This window comes from Bombina bombina, chromosome 1 (assembly GCF_027579735.1).
Source record: "Bombina bombina isolate aBomBom1 chromosome 1, aBomBom1.pri, whole genome shotgun sequence".
In the NCBI taxonomy this organism is placed as follows: Eukaryota; Metazoa; Chordata; class Amphibia; order Anura; family Bombinatoridae; genus Bombina; species Bombina bombina.
Window position 1 is genome coordinate 455,249,668 of NC_069499.1, and position 25,812 is coordinate 455,275,479.

Consider the following 25,812-nt stretch of genomic DNA (forward strand, 5'->3'; position numbering starts at 1 on the left):
TACCCTTTTTTCTCTTTTAAAAAAGACATAAAACAAATTCTCTTTATATATGCATAGATAGTATATATCAGTAATTATCCCATTCCCTTCAGAATTTCAGACAAAAACTTGCACGAAGAAAATTTAGCATTTTTCTTATCACTCCATTTAAATATACATAGAGCCTTTTTTATTTACCTATCAGAACTGTATATTTATTTTAAGTAGATAACCCGAGGTGTTGATCTAGGCTGATTTTGGTATATTTAAATGCTATTAAAAAAATTGTTAACTTTTTCACAAACTTTGGAATTATTTACACAGAACTACTGCAGTCATAAGACAAATAGTTGTAAAGGTTCTCTGGGGCCCTTTTTTGTTCAGAAATAGCAGACATGCATAGCTTCAATTAGCTTTTATGTAATTAGAAGGCCACTAATTGTAACAGCACACTACGTTATGACATTCCCGGCAGTGAACTAGTTAATTAGTTAGCTGGAAGGGGAATAGTATTTTAATGCAGGGATTATACTCCCACCGGGCATTTCTCACCTCCCTGATCCCTCCCAAACAACTCTTCCCCACACTCCTGCACTTCTGACCACCATCTTAGGTACTGGCAGACAGTCTGACAGTATTAAAGGGACAGTCTAGTCAAAATTAAACTTTCCTGATTCAGATAGGCCATGCAATCTTAAACAACTTTTTAAACTTACTTTTATCATTAAATTTGCTTTGCTCTCTTGGTATCCTTTTTTTTCCCCAATATATTTTTATTGAGGATATCCAGTTCAAATATCTCAAAATATATAGATCAACTCATATATTTAATTATATGACAGATTGAATATATGTGTCTATATGGAATTACAAGATCAATCATATTACAGTGTAACCATAAATAATAAGAAGTAATAATAGAAGTCATAAATACTAAATTATATATTGGGTTAGGCTTACTTAAATGGAGTTAAATATAATCTCTAGTTAGCATTTAATACCTACAGCATCCTTATTTTTATTTATAGTTGAGAGTTAGATTGCCCTCCTCAAACTAAAGAGGCCACTCTTGGGTCTCTATATACTAGAAGATGTCTTTTTGAAAGGAAGAGAGCAAAACTATTGACTATGTAATAATACTATCCTGTTAATAAACAGACAGACAATCAATACAATACGCTTTTCCAAATTGACATACAATCAAATGTGGAAATGACACAAAATTGTTCAAAAGAAAATACATAATGCCACCGTACAAAAAAAATGTCTAAATTAGTTAGCGCTGCGGAATCTGTTGGCGCTCTACAAATAACCGATAATAATAATAATAATAAATGTATAAATGTCTCGCGGTGGAATGGTCTGTACAGAAAGGGTAATAAGCATTTAACACAGAACTATAGGGGAGAAGCGAATATTGTTGTGAAATTAACATAAAACATCTAAAATAATGATTTAGGGAAATAGGCCACGGGACACATTTTCCCATGTTTACCAAAGTAAACAATATTGGGGGGGCGGAGTTAGCGGTATAGAGTTAAGAATAGTTTAGAATAACAAAAAAGTGACAACACAGGACATATTCAATTGCTTAATAGTAATATTATCCTTCAAAATATTTGCTAATACAGAATTAGTCCCCTAAATGAAAATCAATGGCCACTTTTGGACCCATTCACGTCTATGTTGGTATAGTAGGGGTATTAAAATGTATATAATAGGAACATCTTTATCTCCAGTATATATCCAAACACAATGTTCAGAGATTTCCCTCAAGAAAGAAAGAAATTAGCTTCTTGAGCCTAAGGGTCCGAATTATCAAGCTCCGAATGGAGCTTGATGCCCCCGTTTCTGAAACAGTAGTTATGAAGTAGCAGTCTAAAGACCGCTGCTCTATAACTTGTCCACTGCCTCTGAGGCTACGGTCTTCAATCCGCACAATCCTATACGATCGGGCTGATTGACACCCCCTGCTAGCGGTCAATTGGCCGCAAATCTGCAGGGGGTGGTATTGCACAAGCAGTTCACCAGAACTGCTTGTGCAATGATAAATGCCGACAGTGTATGCTGTCGGCATTTAACGATGTGCGGCAGACATGATACGCTACATCGTATCATGTCTGCTCGCACATTAATAAATCGGCCCCTATGTACTTCGGAGCTATGCAGAGAAAAATATTAAGGGGAGAATATAAAGATGAAAAAGGAAACGTATTGTTCCATGGGATAAGAAAACATAATGGAACTTATGTACTATTGTAGAAAGGGAAGATGTAATATAAGCTAATATTGAGCTATCAGGTACAATCATAAGTTATTTACTAAGTGTGTGGTAACACCAATTCTGGTACCTTGTATCTAAGCCTCTGCAGACTGCCCCCTTATCTCAGTGCTTTGGACAGACATGCAATTTAGCCTATCAGTGCAGACTCCTAGATAACTCCACGGGAGTGAGCACAATGTTATCTATATGACACACATTAACTAGTACTGTCTAACTGTGAAAAACTTTCAAAATACTTTGAGCTAAGAGGCGGTTTTTAACGGATTTAGAAATCAGTTTGAGCCTAGCTAGGTTTAGCTTTTAAAAAATACCACCAAGGGAACAAAGCAAATGTGATGATAAAGGTCAATTGGAAAGTTCAAAGTTGTTTAAAATGACATGCCCTATCTGAATCATGAAAGTTTTATTTTGACTAGACTGTCCCTTTAAGAATAGGAGACAACTAAAGCTGCTCTAACAGAATGTCTACAAACAAGATTCCCTAATCTAGTAAATATAAAGTTTATGAGAATGGGCTAAGAACAGTTCAATAAACAAGCACCCAGCTTGCTGGCTATAACTATCGGTACCTGTCCCATAGACCTGTTATATGTGGGTAAGAAGTAATTAAAGGCTAGCAGACATCTAATAAATCTCATAATACATTGAGCCTACTCTCAAACTTGCATAGATTGAGAACGCTTGTTGGCTATTATATATATATGCGTTGCTGTCCCAGTCGCAGACAGCTCAGCTACCCTGTCATACTAGAATTGGGTCACACAACTGAAGCATACTATCTTTAGGGAAATTCAATTCTGCTTTAAGATGTATTAATAATAGATATACCAGGCGCTAAACAGAGCTAAGAGCTTCCCTTATGATATTATTCACTTCATCCTTATAATCCATGGAGAACATTATGATCTTTTACTTATATTTACTGTTAAAAAGTGACTGGGCATGAAATTAAAGTGAGCAGTAAAAAAATTTCAGACAAATTTCAAAATTGAGTTAGATTTGCCGTTCCCTGGTTTAGCCAATCACAGACATATACACTGAAGCCTTGCACAAGCTCAGTAGGAGATGGTGCCTCAGAAAGTGTGCGTATATGGTCACATCATTTCACAGTCACATCTCAGATGAATGGGCTCATCTTGAATAAGAGGGATACCAGTTTATGCTTTTTTTCCAGTGTTATACTCTGATGGACAGCATTGTAATGTTAAAAACACATTTCTCATCAAATCACAATTTGTTTTCTTCAGTTGGAAATTGTTAATTATTATGTTTCTTGATTGAAGATCTTAAATAGCATAGAATATAATTTCCTATTGTTGCTGAACTTTTCATTGTCATATTTTAAAGTAGGAATATTAACACTAAGATAATGATAACAACATACAGATTATATTAGAAAAAATATTGAATTTATTTTGTAAAAAAGTGTCCTGTATTTTCACACCAGGTTCTAAATTCACAAATAATGTAACCTCCAGTGAACACGGAGGAGATTTAGGGCCCAATGATCTAAAGCACTTTGGTCTGGATTGATTATCTAAGAAATCTCATTAGTTCGACAAGGTCCCATAAATCATTTAAAAAAGGCACATTTTAGCTTAAAGGGACAGTTTACTCAAAAGTTGTCTCCCCTTTCATTTATTCCCAATGATCCACTTTACCTGCTGGAGTGTATTCAATTGTTTACAAGTGTTTCCATTACCCTTATAATGGCATTAGAAATAGTTGATTTAGCCTGTTGTATCCCCACCCATCCTGAAAGTTTTTGGCCTTAAGGCTAAGCTGTGTAAACACAGCCAGTAGAAGAAATTACACTACCAGTGGGGTATAGATGAGATAAGGTAATAAAATGTTAATTTTCCATTCTTCTCTCCAAGTATTAGTAATTGGTTTATGGACAGATATAAGATAAAGAAGTATGTATGTGTACACAATGTGATAAAGTAATGAGATCTGATTATACCTACAGGCTCAACCCATTTTAGTAGGTTGTGGCTTCAAAACACTTAGACCTAGATTTGGAGTTTGGCGTTAGCCGTGAAAACCAGCGTTAGAGGCTCCTAACGCTGGTTTTAGGCTACCGCCGGTATTTGGAGTCACTCAAAATAGGGTCTAACGCTCACTTTTCAGCCGCGACTTTGCGTATCCTATCTTTTCAATGGGATTTTTCTAACTCCGGTATTTAGAGTCGTTTCTGAAGTAAGCATTAGACATCTAACGACAAAACTCCAGCCGCAGGAAAAAAGTCAGTAGTTAAGAGCTTTCTGGGCTAACGCCGGTTTCTATCGGAACAGCCAATAGAATGCAAGCTCAATCTGATTGGCTGATTGGATCAGCCAATCGGATTGAACTTGAGTCTGATTGGCTGATTCCATCAGCCAATCAGAATATTCCTACCTTAATTCCGATTGGCTGATAGAATCCTATCAGCCAATCGGAATTCGAGGGACGCCATCTTGGATGACGTCCCTTAAAGGAACCGTCATTCGGCTAGTAGGCGTCGGGAGAAGAGGATGTTCCGCGTCGGAGGTCTGCAAGATGGATCCGGAAGAAAGAAGATTGAAGATGCAGTTGATAGAAGACTTCATCCGGATCATGGACCTCTTCAGCTCCCGCTTGGATGAAGACTTCATCCGGATCATGGACCTCTTCAGCTCCCGCTTGGATGAAGACTTCATCCGGATCATGGACCTCTTCAGCTCCCGCTTGGATAAAGACTTCAGCCGGATCATGGACCTCTTCAGCCCCCCGCTTGGGCTTGGATCAGGACATCAGAGGAGCTCTTCAGGACGGATCGGTGAACCTGGCAGGGTGAAGATAAGGTAGGAAGATCTTCAGGGGCTTAGTGTTAGGTTTATTTAAGGGGGGTTTGGGTTAGATTAGGGGTATGTGGGTGGTGGGTTGTAATGTTGGGGGGGGTATTGTATGTTTTTTTTTTACAGGCAAAAGAGCTGAAAAAGGGCCCTGTTCAGGGCTGGTAAGGTTAAAGAGCTTTGAACTTTAGTAATTTAGAATAGGGTAGGGCATTTTTTTATTTTGGGGGGCTTTGTTATTTTATTAGGGGGCTTAGAGTAGGTGTAATTAGTTTAAAATTGTAATATTTTTCTTATGTTTGTAAATATTTTTTTATTTTTTGTAACTTTAGCTAGTTTATTTAATTGTATTTATTTGTAGGAATTGTATTTAATGAATTTATTGATAGTGTAGTGTTAGGTTAATTGTAGGTAATTGTAGGTAGTTTATTTAATTAATTTATTGATAGTGTAGTGTTAGGTTTAATTGTAACTTAGGTTAGTATTTATTTTACAGGTAATTTTGTAATTATTTTAACTATTTTAGCTATTAAATAGTTCTTAACACATTAAAGGAAAAACTATTTTATAGTATATTACTGTTTATCTTGCTATGCAGTTTAGATATGAAGAAGAGATCTACATTAGAATACAATGCTCAAAAACAAAGTGTGAAGGTTTTGTGAAATGTCTCTCCAATGCTGATACATTTTTGATCATCAAGCTCCTAGTTTTAATGAACATAAAATAACTTAAAAAAATGACTACTTATTTGGGAGCTAGCTGAGCACATTAAATAAGCCAATTAAAAGAGGCATATGTGTGCAGCCATGTATGTTCTGTCTGAATCATGAAGTGTTTCATGTCCCTTTTAAATTTATATCTTTTACAAAATTCCTCATATGTTAAAGGGATATGAAACCCAAATTTGTTCTTTCATGATTCAGATAGAGCATGCAATTTTAAGCAACTTTCTAATTTACTCCTATTATCAATTTTTCTTCGTTCACTTGGTATCTTTATTTGAAAAGGCCGAAATGTCAGCTGAGGAGCCGGACCATTTTTGGTTCAGCAACTTGGGTAGTGCTTGCTAATTGGTGGCTAAATAAAGCCACCAATCAGCAAGCACTACCCAGGGTACATATTTACATATATATATATATATATATATATATATATATATATATATATATATATATATACACACACACACACACATACATAATAAAATAACTCATGTTTTAGCATTACATTTATTCAGTTATCTAATTCTATATCTATACTAAAATTATTGTAATATATTAATCTATGCGTATTAAAGGTTACTTTTTAATTGAAAGTAAACTGTGCAAATAGATGTCTTTTCTCTCATCTCCTTCTTTTTTATTGATTGTTTATTTGACATTGTATACGTTGCATTTTAATTTATATCTGCAATTCAATTATCTTTTTGTGTTTTAAATAGAAACTTCCAAGCAAGTTTAGAAAGATTTATGCTGAATTTGAAAATTTAATGGTAAGTTTTCTTTTCATGAGTAAATGTAACATTCTAAATTTGGCCTTTATTTTTACATGATTGAAGTAATATATGCATGTATTGGTTAAAAGTTTAATTAACTTTAACTTGTATTAAACTATGTAATTAAACAACAACGTATACATCATTTAGCACATTGCTTCTGGTGTTTCCTGTCTGGGGGCTTGATATTCAAATCCTCGCCGCTCAGACAAGATAAGTCTCGTCAGCCCTTACATTTTTTTGCTAGGTAGTGTTCTTTATGTGAAACAGAGATTCCTACATTACAATACAACGTCTAAAAATCCTAAAGATTTTGCTGATTTCTATTCAGTGAGGTGTTGAATACCAGGCCCAGGATCTAAATATTAGAATAGGGCTATAGTCATTGATTTGAAAGTTATATGTTTTTTTTTATCTAGGGATGAGTATGAAGAGAATGTAAACGCATTAGTTAATAGGGTTGTAAAGTAGCAATAATAATGAGCTTTGTAATTTCTTACTATGATTTTCATTTCTTCCAGGATCCATCTCGAAACCACAGAGCTTACAGACTCACAATAGCCAAACTAGACCCTCCAATCATTCCGTTTACACCCTTACTTATCAAAGGTAATAAGCTCATTTAAAAATATTGCAGTTTTTTTTTGTGTTTTTAAAGATGGATGTAGCAAAAAAAAAAAAAAACTTTACCTAACTTCAGCCATAATTTTATGAGGCTGCTGCTTCTCATAATCTTTATTTTATCACTCACAAATCTCTATGGTACCAGCTACCCTGAATTTTCCTGAGAAACGTTTTTGAAAGTCTATTGTGATACCCAGCTGTCTTTAGGCCCGAGTCCCTTAAACCCTAGTCAAAAAGGATGATCTTCCTGGGGTCATTCTCAAGTAATAAATGACTCCAGACTGGTCATCAGAAGCCATGCTGAAATTTGGCCAAAATTTAAATGAGAGGACTCTAGAGTCATTCACTGGTTGTTCATGTTTGTGAAATAATCAGTAAGGTATTATGATCTGCTAATAATTCTGAAGTCATCAGCAATTTTTTTTTACCTTAGCTGATGACTTTACAAGCCTGATGAGGTCTGATTATGTGCAAATGACTTCTAAAGTGATGATCATCAAATGACTCCAGGATGGTCTCTTGGGAAGGGACAGTAAACACCTTGAGATATAAAATGCTTATTTATGCATAATGAAAAAGTTATGCATTTGAAAAAAAGAGTGCGAAGTACACATCAGACCGTTCTCTGACCGTTCCTCCTATGTGGGTGGGCTTTAATTAGTGTTTTGTTGTGCTTTGGATATATTGGTTATGGCATTAACTTTTTAATCAATTGTGATGGGGCAACTTGAGATGATAGTGAGTAGCCATCCCTTATGTTTCCGTGAGGGGAATTAATAGTCACCAATAGTTTTGGTATAGGGATCTTTTTTACTCGTGGTACAAGTACCAGTGATGATAGTTACCTATTGTGTGCTTGCCTGTAAATAGATCTGTGATTTGGATATTTATTTTTGACCATATTTATAGGTTTTGGCTAAAGAGGACTGGCCAGACTATGTGGTTTAAGGTGTTTTTAATTACATTAATTTTATTAATTTGCAATAACTGTTAAGTTTTTCTTTGCTTTTTTCTTCTTGCTGTTGACTTATGAATGGTTATGAAGTGTGATTGGGTGATGCTTCTTTTTTATTTTGGTTGGGTTTATACTTTTCTGGCATCCAGCACTGATCTCACTAGTACTCTTTATAGTACCTCTTCACTCTATTTTATCTTTGTACAGTATATTTCTCTAAATATGACTACTGACCCTGGTAGTCCCAGTGAATAGAGAGGTGCACCCATAGAAACAAAAATATATATAATCTCTTTAAAGGGAAATTAAACCCAACATTTTTCTTTCATGATTTAGATAGAGTATACAGTTTTAAACAACCTTCCAATTTACTTTTATTATCTAATTTGCTTCATTCTCTTGGTATCCTTTGTTGAAAAGAATATCTAGATAGGCTCAGGAGCATGGAGCTAGCTGCTGATTGGTGGCTGAACTTGTATGCCCATTTTCATTGTCTTACAAATGTGTTCTGCTGACTCCCAGGAGTGCATTGCTGCTTCTTCAATAAAAGATACCAAGAGAATAATGAAAAATTGATAACAGAAGTAAATTGGAAAGTTGTTTAACAATGTATAATATATCTGAATCATGAAAGAAAAATTGTGGGCTTCATTTCCCTTTAGGATAACATTTTCTGTTATTTTTTTTTTACAGATATGACTTTTACCCATGAGGGAAATAAGACATTTATCGACAATCTAGTGAACTTTGAGAAAATGGTATGTATCATACAGCTGGTAAGGGGTGCCTAGCCATAACAAAACATTTTCTATGTTCCTAAGGAAAAGACATTGTGATACAATAAGCCGTTGTAGCATGTGCCACATAAATAAAATAAACAGATTAAGCTAACTACAGCAATATAAACTATTTCTTCTAAGACGTTTGAACGATCCCATCTGTGAGCACATCTCATTTGTAATGCTAAATCACATTTTAAGTAAAGGCATTATGCAAATTAATTCTAATTGAACTTTTTTGACATCAAACATGGGGAAAGAATCAAGTCTTTAACCTATTTGGCTAATTAACTGAGCCAAAATAACATTTACTGAGATTTAGCGAGAGGTCCAATGTCACACATAGCTTTTTGCTGTAACACTTAGTGCTATTTGCATGTATATAGATTGTATTACTTTAAAAAATAAATCAAGATATACATTTTCATTGAATTTATTTAGATCATTTGAGATCTTTCACCTACTGTTAGAACCGCTGAGCAATTATAGTAACAGAGACCAAGAAAATGCTGCATTTACTACATTTAGCCTAACCTTTATTTCATGACAAAAATAATGCTGCTTAACAAAACCTTAGAATACTATTATTTGTATTTATGATATTTTTTAAATCTTATTTCACTCTGCTACTTTTATAGCTATTCAATGGGGCCGATTTATCAAGGGCCGAATGGCCCCTGATGCTTTCAGGCTCGCTGGGAACAGCAGTTATGAAGCAGCAGTCTTAGGGCCGCTGCTCCTAAACTGGTCCGCCTCTGAGGCTGTGGACATCAATCTGCCCAATCTCATATGATCCGGTTGATTGACACCCCCTGCTAGCGGCCGATTGGCCCTGAATCTGCACGGGTGGCATTGCACAAGCAGTTCACCAGAACTGCTTGTGCAATGATAAATGCAGACAGCGTATGCTGTCGTCATTTATCGATGTCTGGCGGACATGATCGCTACAGCGGATCATGTCGGCCAGACACTTGATAAATCGGCCCCCATGTACCTACTACTAATACAAATTTCAGCTTCTAATTTGTAATTATTAACACTTCTCTTCAAATATTCTGATTTGTTAAGGGGGTAGACATATAGTTAAGCAGCTGCAGCAGGAATATCTTGAACATGATATGTGATTGGTGGGTACATGAGTATACAGTCTAGTCCTGCTCCACAGTAGCAATGTGTTACAGGGGATAAGCACATAGTTAGAGACATGTCCATTTAATACGTGGGAACATGTTATCTCCACTCTACCTTTTGTCTTTAAATTAAGCTATTAGGTTTAGATTCTGATATCCTTTGTGCTTTTTAACTCATCTTTTATTTCTAAACATATACGCTGCAGAAACTTTAATATGGTCACAAATGAAGGCTTTACCCAGCACATATAGCACAAACTGCATGCAGCTAGCAGTGCATACCATCATAATATCACAATATATCCATAGTCATTTAGTGTGGTGATCTGCTCTCATTAAAGGGACAGTAAATTCAAAATTACACGTACATGGATTGGATAGAGCATGACATTTTAAATAACTTTCCAATTAACTTCTATTATCAGTTTTGCTTAGTTCTCTTGGTATCCTTTGGTAAAGAGTAATCATAGGTGAGCTCAAGAGCGTGCATGTGTCTTTAGCTATCTGGAAGCAGTGTTTGCAACATTGTTTATATTCATGTCATGTTATACGTAGTTGCAAACACTGCTTTTATAGACTGCTAAAGACACATACACACTCCTAAGATCCTATCAGCCTACATAGGTTTACTCATCCCCAAAAGATACCAAGAGAACAAAGCAAATTTGATAATAGAAGTAAATTGAGAAGTTGTTTAAAATTGCACACTTTAACTGAATCACAATTGTTTAATTTTGACTTTACTGTCACTTTAATATGATATATACAAATAATTTCAGTACCTATAGAGTAATGCAAGAACCGCTTAGGTTACATTTAGGATTCAAGATGGATGGCCAAAGCATATTATATCAGTATTGCAATAATAACCACTCAAAATGACAAAGGAAGAAATGTAATGGCCATGCAGATTCATTTACTTGAACACCAACACCAACCTCAAAATACATAGATGTTTGTTAAGCTGTTGTCTGACATAAATATGGTTATGACTTGTTAGCATTTTATTTATAGTTATATTTCCAGCAGACATTTAAAATGTTTTAAAAATAATTATAAAAAAACAAGAAGTAGCTAAAAGGAAGATGTGTGTTGCCACTGCCTGGCCATGAACAAAAACAGAAAGAATCTTAATAGCTAATCTACACATTGTAGACTGACATTGCGCTGATGTGTTGTATTGCAACAAGAAAAACATAAAAAAGCAAAGTGGAAATTTAATGGATTAATGAAGAGTATTTTTATTGTAAAAAACAACTAGCCTGATAAATCACAAATAAATAAATGTGACTTCTTAGGTTTGAAAAAAGATCCTTTTTATAATAAATGGATGTTCAGTGAAATGTGTAATTTCTTTATTGTTAACTGGACAATTGATTCATAGGGATTTACTTAGAATTTATGTTTTGACTCTTATTTATATTTTGTAGCTTTTTTCAGTCTAAGTGAATGAAAGTGCCTTTGAACCTCTATGACCTATGTCTTCAAAATCATATATATAATACAGTGTAATTAAAAATGTAAAGACTACGGGGTAGATTTATCATGCAGCGTACGCTGCTGTTTCCGCGTGATCCTTCAGGTTATAAGACCGCTGCTCCTTAACTCATAGACTGCAATCATCCCGATCAGATACAATTGGGATGATTGACACCCCCTGCTAGCGGCCGATTGGCCGTGAATATGCAGGGGGCAGGATTGCAAAAGCATTTCAGCAAATGCTGTCGGCATTTATCGATGTCACCCGACATTTGATAATTCTACCCCTATGTATGAGCATTGGGAAAATACCCCAAACTTAATATGTAGACAAACATATCATAAAAAATATACCATATATAGATATATATATACATATATATATAATATAGTTTTAACATCTACAATTTTCGAACTATACACATGTATATACATAGTACAGAGTTACAGGATCACCGATATTCGCGCTCGCCTGTGAATCCAGAGCAGGGGCGGAGATACGGCACAATGGAGAGTGGGCGGGGACACACCCCCTTGTTGCAGAAAGCGGATTGGCTGCTACTCCGGGCGGACCTGCTGAATATGCCCCAAACAGCAAATGCATAGAAGTATGTACACAGAGGAGTAGCGCTCGATCCACAAAAGTCCCAAATGAAAGTGAGGGATATTGAAGCAAACAGAAGTGAGACTCCAGGCAGATCTTAAATGAAAAACAGGACAAACATCAAAGTGTCATCCAAAAACAGGATATATAGACAAATATATGCACTTTTGAGCCCTTTTCTATTCAAATACCTTGAAACATAAAAAATAATTTTTAATCAATTTTAACATGTTAAAATGTGTTTTACTGTGTTTTAGATATAAATATCTTACATTCCAGTATCTGTATAGTATATCTATACCTGTATATATTCATATAGTTATATAGGTATAGATATATATTTTACAAAAAAATCATCAAATATATATAGAAATAAATATTTATAAATAAAAACAAAATGTATGCTTACCTGATAAATTTCTTTCTTTCCGGATATGGAAAGTCCACAACATCATTCCAATTACTAGTGGGAATATCACTCCTGGCCAGCAGGAAGAGACAAAGAGCACCACATCATAGCTGTTAAATTACACTCCCCTACCCATAATCCCCAGTCATTCGACCGAAGGAAAATGGAAAAAGGAATAACACAAAGGTGTAAAGGTGCATTAGGTTTAGTAAAAAATAACTGCCTTAATTAAGGGTGTGGTCGTGGACTCTCCATATCCGGAAAGAAAGACATTTATCAAGTAAGCATACATTTTGTTTTCTTTCCTAAGATATGGAGACATCACAACATCATTCAAATTACTAGTGGCAACCAATACCCAAGCTAGAGGACACATAATGAATAGGGAGGGAGAACAAGTCTGGCAGACCTACACAGAAGGCACCACCGCTTGAAGAACCTTTCTCCCAAAAGAGGCCTCAGCCGAGGCAAAAGTATAGAATTTGGAAAAAGTATGCAGAGAGGACCAAGTTGCAGCTTTGCAAATCTGTTCCACAGAAGATTCATTTTTGAAAGCTTAAAAAGAGGAGACAGCCCTAGTGGAATGAGCTGTAATTCTCTCAGGAAGCTGCTGACCAGCACTCTCATAAGCAAAAAGAATTATACTTCTCAACCAGAGGGAAAGAGGAGTAGCAGTAGCCTTCTGACCCTTACGCTTTCCTGAGAAGCAAACAGGGCAGAGGACTGGAGAAAAAACTTAGTAGCCTGTAGGTAGAATTTTAGAGCACACACAACATCAAGGTTGTGCAACAGGCGTTCCTTATGGGAAGGAGGATTCGGACAGAGAGAAGGAACAACAATTTCCTGATTAATATTTCTATCCGAAACCACCTTAGGGAGAAACTCCAATTTGGTATGCAGGACTGCCTTATCCGCATGAAAGATAAGGTAAGGGAATCACACTGCAAAGCTGAGAGTTCGCAAAATCTCAGAGCAGAAGAAATAGCAATAAGAAACAAAACCTTCCAAGATAACAACTTAATATCTATGGAATGCATTGGTTTGAACGGAGTCTGCTGCAAAACTTTAAGAACAAAGTTAAAGCTCCAAGGAGGAGCAACAGGTTTAAACACAGGCCTCATTCTGACCAGGGTCTGACAAGAAGATTGAACATCTGGCACATCCGCTAGATTCTTACATAAAAGAAAAGAATCTGACCTTTCAGAGACATGACTGACAACCCTTTCTCCAGACCTTCCTGGAGAAAAGACAAAATTCGAGGAATGCTGACCCTACTGCAAGAGTAGCCCTTGGATTCACACCAATATAGCTATTTACACCATACCTTATGGTAAATTTTTTTGAATAACAGGCTTGCGAGCCTGGATCATGGTCTTAATAGCCGACTCAGAAAACCTGCGCTTTGCCAAAACTAAGCATTTAATCGCCAAGCAGTCAGCTTCAGAGAAACAAGATTTGGATGGAGGAACAGACCCTGAGTTAGAAGGTCCTTTCTCAGAGGCAACCTCTAAGGTGGCAGAGATGACATCTTCACTAGGTCTGCATACCAGATCCTGCGAGGCCATAAAGGAGCTATTAGAATTACAGACACTCTCTCCTGTTAGATATGAGCAATGACTCGTGGAAGGAGCGCAAACTGAGGAAACAGGTATGCTAGACCGAACACCCAAGGAACTGCCAGTGCATCTATCAGAGCTGCCTGAGGATCTCTTGACCTTGAACCGTACCTTGGAAGCTTGGCGTTCTGCCGAGATGCCATCAGATCCAACTCCGGCAGCCCCCATTTGAGAGTTAACCTGGAGAACACCTCCGGATGGAGAGCCCACTCCCTGGGATGAAATGTCTGTCTGCTCAGGAAATCCGCTTCCCAGTTGTCCACTCCTGGAATGTGGATGGCAGATAGACAACAATTGTGAGCTTCCGCTCACTGAATAATCCGAGTCACCTCCTTTATGGCTAAGGAACTCCGAGTACCTCCCTGGTGGTTGATGTAAGCAACTGAGGTGATGTTGTCCGACTGTAACCCGATAAACTGGGCTAAGGACAATTGAGGCCAAGCCATCAGAGCATTGTAAATCTCAACTCCAAGATGTTTATGGGAGCCAATAGTCCCTGCGCCTTTAACGAGTCCCAGACTGCTCCACAGCCTAGCAGACTGGCGTCCATGGTCACAATCACCCAGGAAGATCTCCGGCAGCATCTGACCTGCGCCAGATGGACATGAGAAAGCCAACACTGGAGAGAGTCTCTTGTCGACTGGTCTAGATCTATCCTCTGAGACAGATCCAAATGGTTACCGTTTTATTTTCTGAGAATGCATAACAGCAGAGCTCTCAAATGGAATCGAGCAAAGGGAATGATGTCCATGGAAGCGGCCATCAGACCAATTACTTCCATACATTGAGCTACTGACGGCTGAACAGTAGACATAGAGAGGCAAGAAGAAATAATCTTGGATTTTCTGCCCTCCGTCAGAAAAATTTTCATAGATAGGGAATCTATGATGGTCCCTAAGAAAACCACCCTTGTAGCTGGAACAAGGGAACTCTTTTCCAGATTCATTTTCCATCCAAAAAGACAACAAGATCTCTGTATGAGAGTTTGCTTGTTGAAAAGATGGTGCCTGAACTAAAATGTCATCCAGGTAAGGCGCCAATGCAATTTCCTGATCACTGCCAAGAGAGCTCCCAGAACCTTTGAGAAAATTCTGGGAGCTGTGGCAAGGCCAAACGGAAGAGTCACAAACTGAAAGTGTTTGTCTAGAAAGGCGAATCTCAGGAACTTGTGATGATCCCTGTGGATGGGAACATGAAGATACGCATCCTTCAGGTCTATGGTCATCATGAACTGACCCTCTTGGACCAAAGGAAGAATGGAACAAATAGTTTCCATTTTGAAGGACGGTACCCTGAGAAACTTGTTGAGGCACTTTAGGTCTAAAATGGGTTGAAAAGTTCCCTCTTTTTTTGGGAACTACGAACAGATTTGAATAGAATCCTAGACCCTGTTCCCTTACAGGAACTGGAACAATCACTCCCAGGGAGGAAAGGTCCTGAACGCATATAATCTTAAGAGATGGAATCTGCCCCTCGGAGGGAAAGTTTTGAATTCTATTTTGTAACCCTGAGATACTATGTCTACAGCCCAAGGATCTGGCATATCTCGTATCCATGCTTGACAAAACAGGAAAAGTCTGCCCCCACTTGATCCGATCCTGGATGGGGGGCCGACCCTTCATGCTGACTTAGACTCAGCTGAGGGTTTCTTTGATTGCTTCCCCTTATTCCAAGACAACTTGGACTGCTCTTGCTTGGAAGAGGAAGACTTTTGACCTTTGAAGTTACGAAAGGAACGAAAATTACTTTGACTTACTTTAGGTCTGTTCTTCTTGTCTTGTGGTATAAAAGACCCTTTCCAACCCGTAATATCAGAAATAATTTCTGCCAAACCAGGTCCAAACAAGGTTTTACCCTTTTAAGGAAGCGCCAGGAGCTTGGAATTGGAGGTAATATCAGCTGACCAAGATTTTAGCCACAACGCCCTGTGGGCTAGGACGGTGCATGTTAGCATCAGAAATAAAGGAATTGGCTAGTTTAAGAACCTGAATCCTATCTTGAATCTCCTCCAAAGGAGTCTCTACTAAAATCGATTCAGACAAGGCGTCGCACCAATAAGATGCCGCACTTGCTACTGTGGCAATACAAACTGCAGGTTGCAATTGAAGACCTTGATGAACATACATCATCTTCAAATAAGTTGCCAGCTTTTCGACCATGGGATCCTTAAAGGAGCAGCTATCCTCTATAGGGATTGAAGTTCTCTTAGCCAGAGTAGAAATAGTCCCTTCTACTTTAGGCACTGTACACCATGAATCTTTAATGGAGTCAACAACAGGAAACATCTTTTTAAAGACAGGAGACAGGGAGAAAGGTATCCCTTGCTTCTCCCATTCCTGTGAAATAATCTCCGTCACACGGACAGGAACAGGAAACACTTCCACAGAAGAAGGAACATCATAGTATTTATTAAGTTTACTAAATTTCTTAGGATTGACAACGACAGGAGAATCTGAGTCATCCAAGGTAGCTAATACCTCCTTTAGCAGTACACATAGGTGTTCAAGCTTATACCTGAAGTAAACTTCTTCAGCATCAGACAAAGGAATTATACTGTCCGAATCTGAGATTTCACCCTCAGAGGCTACTGAGGTATCCTCCTCATCAGACTTATGAGTGCAACCTGCGTAGCCGCAGACGGAACAGACACCTTACTATCTGACAAATTTCTAGATTTCCTCTTGCGCTTCCCCAACATGGGAAAAGCAGATAAAGCCGCTGATACCGCAGACGATACTTGAGCAGCAAAATCGGATGGCAAATAAACTCCTCCAGGAGGTTAAGAGGAACTGCAGGACACTGTATGTGACGCCACTGAGGCTTGGGACGTATGAGGAGAACAGCATCATCCTGAGAGACATTAGGCTCAGAAAAAAAAGAAGTTTATCTTTACATTGCAATGTCTTTTTTAAACATGAGGAACAAAATTGCATAGGAATAACAATTTGGGCCTCTAGACACAATAAGCATTTATTCATAAGAGCAGACTCCTGCCCCATATCCATAGAAAACATGGTCCCCCAAAAATAGTTGGAATGACACTGTCACTTTAAGAAAAAAATTTAAGGATAATTTTCCCCCAGAGAAGAGGTTTATGAAAAGTAATATGCTTGGACACAGTTCTAAATCAAAGTTGGGGAATATACCAGTATTGCAGTTTTCCATTAAACCCAGTAAGCAATCAGGGTTACACACAGGATGTAGACACCAAGGTACATCTCCAATACACAGCAGATGTGAGATTATCAGGAAAGCCCTAATGGATCTAAAATGGGTTTTCTGGAAACAACTTGTGAAACAACTTGGCACAAAGTGAAATGCACATCACATCTCTTACTGGATCTAAGATCTGTTTGCTAAGAGTATAATTTCCAATGGTCAAGTTACTGAAATTAGTGACCTCTTCTGCAAGTGTCCTAAATACAACTGATCTGAAATTCTGGTTTGATAACTGTAAACTACTACTGCAACCAGAGGACTAATGAAAGTTGAGAATTAGTTACATACCACTGGCTTTATAATTCATATATACTGTAATAGGCTGGACTTATTCTTAGAGAAAATTACAGAATTAATTTATAAATAAATACAATTCACCTGGTTGAGTATATGGTATGGCTCATTGAAGCAAGGTCCAAATAAGACAAAAGGCTGTTTAACAGTGACACAATGACAACTTGACATTTTAGAATTCATATCTGGTTAACTATAATGAATCTATTCAAAAGCTTTAAATTAGGGCACCTATTAATTTGTCTTATATAAAATAATTTTCAATACTAAGCAAAAGTAGCAGTGCTGTAAAACTGCAGCTTTGCTAATCAGAAAATATAGATACTTCCACATCCGCTCTTAAGGGACTTTTTTCTACTTAAAAAGGAAACCTAAACAGACTTTGTCTAATAGGCTTGATAGGCAGGAGGCTCTGTGTTGTGCAGTTTGTGTTTATTATAGAAAATGAGCACATATACTTAATACAGCATTGAAAGGGGAGCCAGAGTTCTTACAAGTTTATTTTTAGCTCCTACTTTTTAGCCTAAATGTGTCTGACATACACTCATGGTTTATTAGTCTGCCTTGCTACTGAATTTTAGTAGTGTAGAAATAACAGTGATATGGCCATAGCTGACAATATAGGTGTGGAACAGGTGCATAATTTATAGCCAACTTAAAACTTTAGTATCCGTCGCCTGGCCTAGAGTCTCCCATACCCAGTCATTTTATTTCCTTTTGAAGTTACTTTTATATCTCTAGATTTAAAATGAATAGTATATGTGCATGAAGGGACAGTAACAATTTAACTTTCATGATTCAGTTAGATTGTGCAATGTTATAAAACTTTCCAATTTACTTATTTTATCAATTTTGCTTCATTCTCTTGGTATCTTTTGTTGAATAGTTAAAGGGACAATAAACACCTTGAGATTTTTATATAACATAATGAAATAACTCTGCAATATATTTTATTTATTTTAACGCCTTTTTATGTACTTTAGCTATGAATATTGAGCATTTTTCTAATACTCAGAACTTGAAATGCACCCTGCTGACATATCAAGACTAACCCTGCTACATATCTGTTATTACCTGGCTTGAATTTATAACCTCTGCAAATAAAGGCATTTTACACTAAATTTATGATCGCCACTAGCCTGGTTGGCTCCTCCAAATAAGGCAAATGGTTGGTGGAGTTTGGCTATTGAAAATTGCAGAAAAAAAAGAATATTAGTTTGTTTTTAAAACGTTAAGACTTGGTAATATGTTATTACCTTTAAGCAAAAGATACCAAGAAAGAAAAAAAATAATGATAGAAGAAATTTGGAAAGTTTTCTTTTTTTAATTGCATGCTCTATCAAAACCATGACAATTTAATTTTAACATTACTGTCATTTAAAGCGATGGCAAATCTGAGGGTTTAGAAAACGTTAGGATTTACCATCACTAAAAATAAATAGGACTTTCAGTCAACCTACCTATTCTGTGCAGCGGCCTCCTCACTAAACTCAGCGGCTCCGGCCGCCCATGGCACGGCGCTCTTTTCTCAATGAAGTGACATTTCCAGCTCTAAACCAATAGCCCTGCTAGAATACAGAACACTGTCGTATGACTAGCATGGCTACTGGTTTAGAGGTGGAAATGTCACCTTATTGAGAAAAGAGCACTGTGCCGTGGGCGGCCTGCTGCTGAGTTTAGCGAGGAGGCCGCTGCACAGAAAAGGTACCCTTTTCTTCTGTTAAGTGTGATCAGTCCAAGGGTCATCATTACTTCTGGGATATTACTCCTCCCCAACAGGAAGTGCAAGAGGATTCACCCAGCAGAGCTGCATATAGCTCCTCCCCTCTACGTCACTCCCAGTCATTCTCTTGCACCCAACGACTAGATAGGATGTGTGAGAGGACTATGGTGATTTTATTTAGTTTTATTTCTTCAATCAAAAGTTTGTTATTTTTTAATAGCACCGGAGTGTGTTATTCCTTCTCTGGTGGAGTTTGAAGAAGAATCTACCAGAGTTTTTACTATGATTTTAGCCGGAGTTGTTAAGATCATATTGCTGTTTCTCGGCCATCTGAGGAGAGGTAAACTTCAGATCAGGGGACAGCGGGCAGTTTAATCTGCAAAGAGGTATGTAGCAGTTTTTATTTTCTGACAATGGAATTGATGAGAAAATCCTGCCATACCGACATAATATCATGTATGTATATTTAACATTTGAGTATTCTGGGGAATGGTACTTCACTGGAATTACACTCTTAATTTATGTTAAACGTTTTTGCTGGAATGTAAAATCGTTTCCATTTTCTGAGGTACTGGGTGAATAAAATGTTTGGGCACTATTTTTCCACTTGGCTGTTGCTTGATCTAATTATGACAGTTTACTGATCTCTCTCACTGTTGTGTGTGAGGGGGAGGGACCTTTTTTTGGCGCTTTTGCTACGCATCAAAAATTTCAGTCAGAAGCTCATTGTTTTTTCCTGCATGTTCCGGTTTATCTCTACAGAACTCAGGGGTCTTCAAAGCTTGTTTGAGGGAAGTAATCTAACAGAGCTGTGAGATTATAGTTGACTGTGATAAAAAACGTTTATTCTTTAACTTTTTTATGCCATCAGGGTTAGTTTTTCTTTGCTAATGGGAACAAACCTTTGCTAAATTGTGTTTTGTTTTTCAAAGTTTATTGATTTCAACTGTTATATATCTTTCAGTGCTTCTTAAAGCACAGTACGTTTTTTTCATTGTGTTTTACTTGAATAATATTTCCAAGTTGCAAGTTTATTTGCTAGTGTGTTAAACATGTCTGATTCAGAGGATGAGACCTGTACTATTTGTGCCAACGCCAAAGTGGAGCCCAATAGAAATTTATGTACTAACTGTATTGATGCTACTTTAAATAAAAGTCAATCTGTACAAATTGAACAAATTTCACCAAACAACGAGGGGAGAGTTATGCTGACTAACTCGCCTCACGTGACAGTACCTGCATCTCCCGCTCGGGAGGTGCGCGATATGGTGGCGCCCAGTACATCTGGGCGGCCATTACCAATAACATTACAAGATATGGCTACTGTTATGACTGAGGTTTTGGCTAAATTACCAGAACTAAGAGGCAAGCGTGATCACTCTGGGGTGAGAACAGAGTGCGCTGATAATGCTAGGGCCATGTCAGATACTGCGTCACAACTTGCAGAACATGAGGACGGAGAGCTTCATTCTGCGGCTGACGGTTCTGATCCAAACAGATTGGATTCAGATATTTCAAATTTTAAATTTAAGCTGGAAAACCTCCGTGTATTACTAGGGGAGGTGTTAGCGGCCCTGAATGATTGTAACACAGTTGCAATACCAGAGAAAATGTGTAGGTTGGATAAATATTTTGCTGTACCAACAAGTACTGACGTTTTTCCTATACCTAAGAGACTAACTGAAATTATTACTAAGGAGTGGGATAGACCCGGTGTGCCGTTCTCACCCCCTCCGATATTTAGAAAGATGTTTCCAATAGACACCGCCACACGGGACTTATGGCAAACGGTCCCTAAGGTGGAGGGAGCAGTTTCTACTTTAGCTAAGCGTACCACTATCCCGGTAGAGGATAGCTGTGCCTTTTCAGATCCAATGGATAAAAAGTTAGAGGGTTACCTTAAGAAAATGTTTGTTCAACAAGGTTTTATATTGCAACCCCTTGCATGCATTGCGCCGGTCACGGCTGCAGCGGCATTCTTGATTGAGTCTCTAGAAGAGAACCTTAGTTCAGCTACGCTGGACGACATTTCGGACAGGCTTAGAATACTTAAGCTAGCTAATTCATTCATTTCGGAAGCCGTAGTACATTTAACTAAACTTACGGCTAAGAATTCCGGATTCGCCATTCAGGCGCGTAGAGCACTGTGGCTAAAATCCTGGTCAGCTGATGTAACTTCTAAGTCCAAATTACTTAATATACCTTTCAAGGGACAGACCTTATTTGGGCCCGGTTTGAAAGAAATTATCGCTGACATTACAGGAGGTAAGGGCCACGCCCTGCCTCAAGACAAAGCCAAATCTAAGGCTAGACAGTCTAATTTTCGTTCCTTTCGGAATTTCAAAGCAGGAGCAGCATCAACTTCCACTGCTCCAAAACAAGAAGGATCTGGTACTCGCTACAGACAAGGCTGGAGACCTAACCAGTCCTGGAACAAGGGCAAGCAGGCCAGGAAACCTGCTGCTGCCCCTAAAACAGCATGAATTGAGGGCCCCCGATCCGGGATCGGATCTAGTGGGGGGCAGACTTTCTCTCTTCGCCCAGGCTTGGGCAAGAGATGTCCAGGATCCCTGGGCGCTAGAGATAATATCTCAGGGATACCTTCTGGACTTCAAATACTCTCCTCCAAGAGAGAGATTTCATCTGTCAAGGTTGTCAACAAACAACAAACCAAATAAAGAAAGAAGCGTTTCTACGCTGCATACAAGAACTATTGTTAATGGGAGTACCGATACCGATTCACAAAGATCATTACCGGTATCTAAGGTTTGCCTTTCTAGACAGGCATTACCAGTTTGTAGCTCTTCCATTCGGATTGGCTACAGCTCCAAGAATCTTCACAAAGGTTCTAGGTGCTCTTCTGGCGGTACTAAGACCGCGGGGAATTTCGGTAGCTCCGTACCTAGACGACATTCTGATACAAGCTTCAAGCTTTCAAACTGCCAAGTCTCATACAGAGTTAGTTCTGGCTTTTCTAAGGTCACATGGATGGAAGGTGAACGAAAAGAAAAGTTCACTCGTTCCACTCACAAGAGTTCCCTTCCTGGGGACTCTTATAGATTCTGTAGAAATGAAGATTTACCTGACAGAGGACAGGTTAACAAGAATTCAAAGTGCTTGCCGCACCCTTCATTCCATTCAACACCCGTCAGTGGCTCAATGCATGGAGGTAATCGGCTTAATGGTAGCGGCAATGGACATAGTGCCATTTGCTCGCTTACACCTCAGACCACTGCAACTATGCATGCTAAGTCAGTGGAATGGGGATTACTCAGACTTGTCCCCTTCTCTGAATCTGGATCAAGAGACCAGAAATTCTCTTCTATGGTGGCTTTCTCGGCCACATCTGTCCAGGGGGATGCCATTCAGCAGACCAGACTGGACAATTGTAACAACAGACGCCAGCCTTCTAGGTTGGGGTGCCGTCTGGAATTCTCTGAAGGCTCAGGGACAATGGAGTCAGGAGGAGAGTCTCCTGCCAATAAACATTCTGGAATTGAGAGCAGTTCTCAATGCCCTCCTGGCTTGGCCCCAGTTGACAACTCGGGGGTTCATCAGGTTTCAGTCGGACAACATCACGACTGTAGCTTACATCAACCATCAGGGAGGGACAAGGAGCTCCCTAGCAATGATGGAAGTATCAAAGATAGTTCGCTGGGCAGAGTCTCACTCTTGCCACCTGTCAGCAATCCACATCCCGGGAGTGGAGAACTGGGAGGCGGATTTCTTAAGTCGTCAGACCTTTCATCCGGGGGAGTGGGAACTTCATCCGGAGGTCTTTGCCCAAATACTTCGACGTTGGGGCAAACCAGAGATAGATCTCATGGCGTCTCGACAGAACGCCAAGCTTCCTCGTTACGGGTCCAGATCCAGGGATCCAGGAGCAGTCCTAATAGATGCCCTGACAGCACCTTGGGACTTCACGATGGCTTATGTGTTTCCACCCTTCCCGATGCTTCCTCGATTGATTGCCAGAATCAAACAGGAGAGAGCATCAGTGATTCTAATAGCACCTGCATGGCCACGCAGGACTTGGTATGCAGACCTGGTGGACATGTCATCCTGTCCACCTTGGTCTCTACCTCTGAAACAGGACCTTCTGATACAGGGTCCCTTCAAACATCAAAATCTAACTTCTCTGAAGCTGACTGCTTGGAAATTGAACGTTTGATTTTATCAAGACGTGGGTTTTCTGAGTCAGTTATTGACACCTTAATACAGGCTAGGAAGCCTGTTACCAGAAAGATTTACCATAAGATATGGCGTAAATACCTATATTGGTGTGAATCCAAAGGTTACTCTTGGAGTAAGGTTAGGATTCCTAGGATATTGTCTTTTCTACAAGAAGGTTTAGAAAAGGGTTTATCTGCTAGTTCATTAAAGGGACAGATCTCAGCTCTGTCCATTCTGTTACACAAACGTCTGTCAGAAGTGCCAGACGTTCAGGCTTTTTGTCAGGCTTTGGCCAGGATTAAGCCTGTGTTTAAAACTGTTGCTCCGCCATGGAGTTTAAACCTTGTTCTTAACGTTTTACAGGGTGTTCCGTTTGAACCCCTCCATTCCATTGATATAAAGTTGTTATCTTGGAAAGTTCTATTTTTAATGGCTATTTCCTCGGCTCGAAGAGTCTCTGAGTTATCAGCCTTACATTGTGATTCTCCTTATTTGATTTTTCATTCGGATAAGGTAGTTCTGCGCACTAAACCTGGGTTCTTACCTAAGGTAGTCACTAACAGGAATATCAATCAAGAGATTGTTGTTCCTTCTTTGTGTCCAAATCCTTCTTCGAAGAAGGAACGTCTTCTGCACAATCTGGACGTAGTTCGGGCCCTAAAGTTTTACTTACAGGCCACTAAGGAATTTCGACAAACGTCTTCCCTGTTTGTCGTTTACTCTGGTCAGAGGAGAGGTCAAAAGGCTTCTGCTACCTCTCTTTCTTTTTGGCTTCGTAGCATAATTCGTTTAGCCTATGAGACTGCTGGACAGCAGCCTCCTGAAAGAATTACAGCTCATTCTACTAGAGCTGTGGCTTCCACTTGGGCCTTTAAGAATGAGGCCTCTGTTGAACAGATTTGCAAGGCTGCAACTTGGTCTTCGCTTCATACTTTTTCCAAATTTTACAAATTTGACACTTTTGCTTCCTCGGAGGCTATTTTTGGGAGAAAGGTTCTTCAGGCAGTGGTTCCTTCTGTATAAAGAGCCTGCCTATCCCTCCCGTCATCCGTGTACTTTTGCTTTGGTATTGGTATCCCACAAGTAATGATGACCCGTGGACTGATCACACTTAACAGAAGAAAACATAATTTATGCTTACCTGATAAATTCCTTTCTTCTGTAGTGTGATCAGTCCACGGCCCGCCCTGTTTTTTAAGGCAGGTAAATATTTTTTAAATTATACTCCAGTCACCACTACACCCTTGGTTTCTCCTTTCTCGTTGGTCCTTGGTCGAATGACTGGGAGTGACGTAGAGGGGAGGAGCTATATGCAGCTCTGCTGGGTGAATCCTCTTGCACTTCCTGTTGGGGAGGAGTAATATCCCAGAAGTAATGATGACCCGTGGACTGATCACACTACAGAAGAAAGGAATTTATCAGGTAAGCATAAATTATGTTTTTAGTGATGTAAATCCGAGCATTTAAAAAAAACACTAGGATTTACTATCACTTTAAGCATGTGGGGAAATTACCCTCCTTGCCCCTCTACCCATGGATGCCCATGGAGCAAGGCCTGATCCATAATGGAGTTTAAAGGGACATTCTACTCCAAAATTGTAATTGTTTAAAAAGATATATAATCCCCTTATTACTCTTTCCCCAGTTTTGCATAACCAACACTGTTATATTAATATACTTTGTACCTCTGTGATCACCTTGTATCTAAACATCTGCAGACTGCCCCTTATCTCAGTGCTATTTACAAACTTGCATTTTAGCCAATTAGTGCTCACTCATGAATAATTTCACAGGAGTGAGCATAATGGTATCTATAGGGACTGGCAGTGTTTGAGGTGAAAAGCTATTAAAATGCTCTGAGATAAGGGGCAATCTGTAGTGGCTTAGAGACAGGTAGAAATTTAGAGGTTTAAATGTGATAAAGTATATTAATATAACAACGTTGGTTGTGCAAAGCTGGGGAATGAGTAGCAAAGGCTTTATCTATCTTTTTTAAAAATTAAACATTTTGGAGATGACTGTCCCTTTAAACTAAAAACTTATTTGATTGTTAACTGATTTGAAATCTTCCCATGAACATATATTTGCTTTCAACTTAACAGGTGATAAAATCTAAACATTTCTATAATGCATTTGAAAACAATATTTATATTTGTTAATTCTCTATTGGCTAGATTACGAGTTGTGCGGTAAGCTTAAAAAGCAGCGTTACCAGGTCCTAATGCTGCTTTTT

General features: G+C 38.5%; 1 protein-coding gene across 1 annotated transcript in view; it reads left to right on the forward strand.

Moving 5' to 3' along the window:
• The window catches only part of LOC128645442 (rap guanine nucleotide exchange factor 4-like), a 388,555-nt gene that overhangs the window by 354,639 nt on the left and 8,104 nt on the right, over positions 1–25,812 (forward strand). The window contains exons 24-26 of the mRNA XM_053698451.1: positions 6,521–6,571; positions 7,096–7,183; positions 8,847–8,911. Of these exons, the coding sequence (XP_053554426.1) occupies positions 6,521–6,571; positions 7,096–7,183; positions 8,847–8,911 (204 nt within the window). The remainder of the gene's footprint in view (positions 1–6,520; positions 6,572–7,095; positions 7,184–8,846; positions 8,912–25,812) is intronic.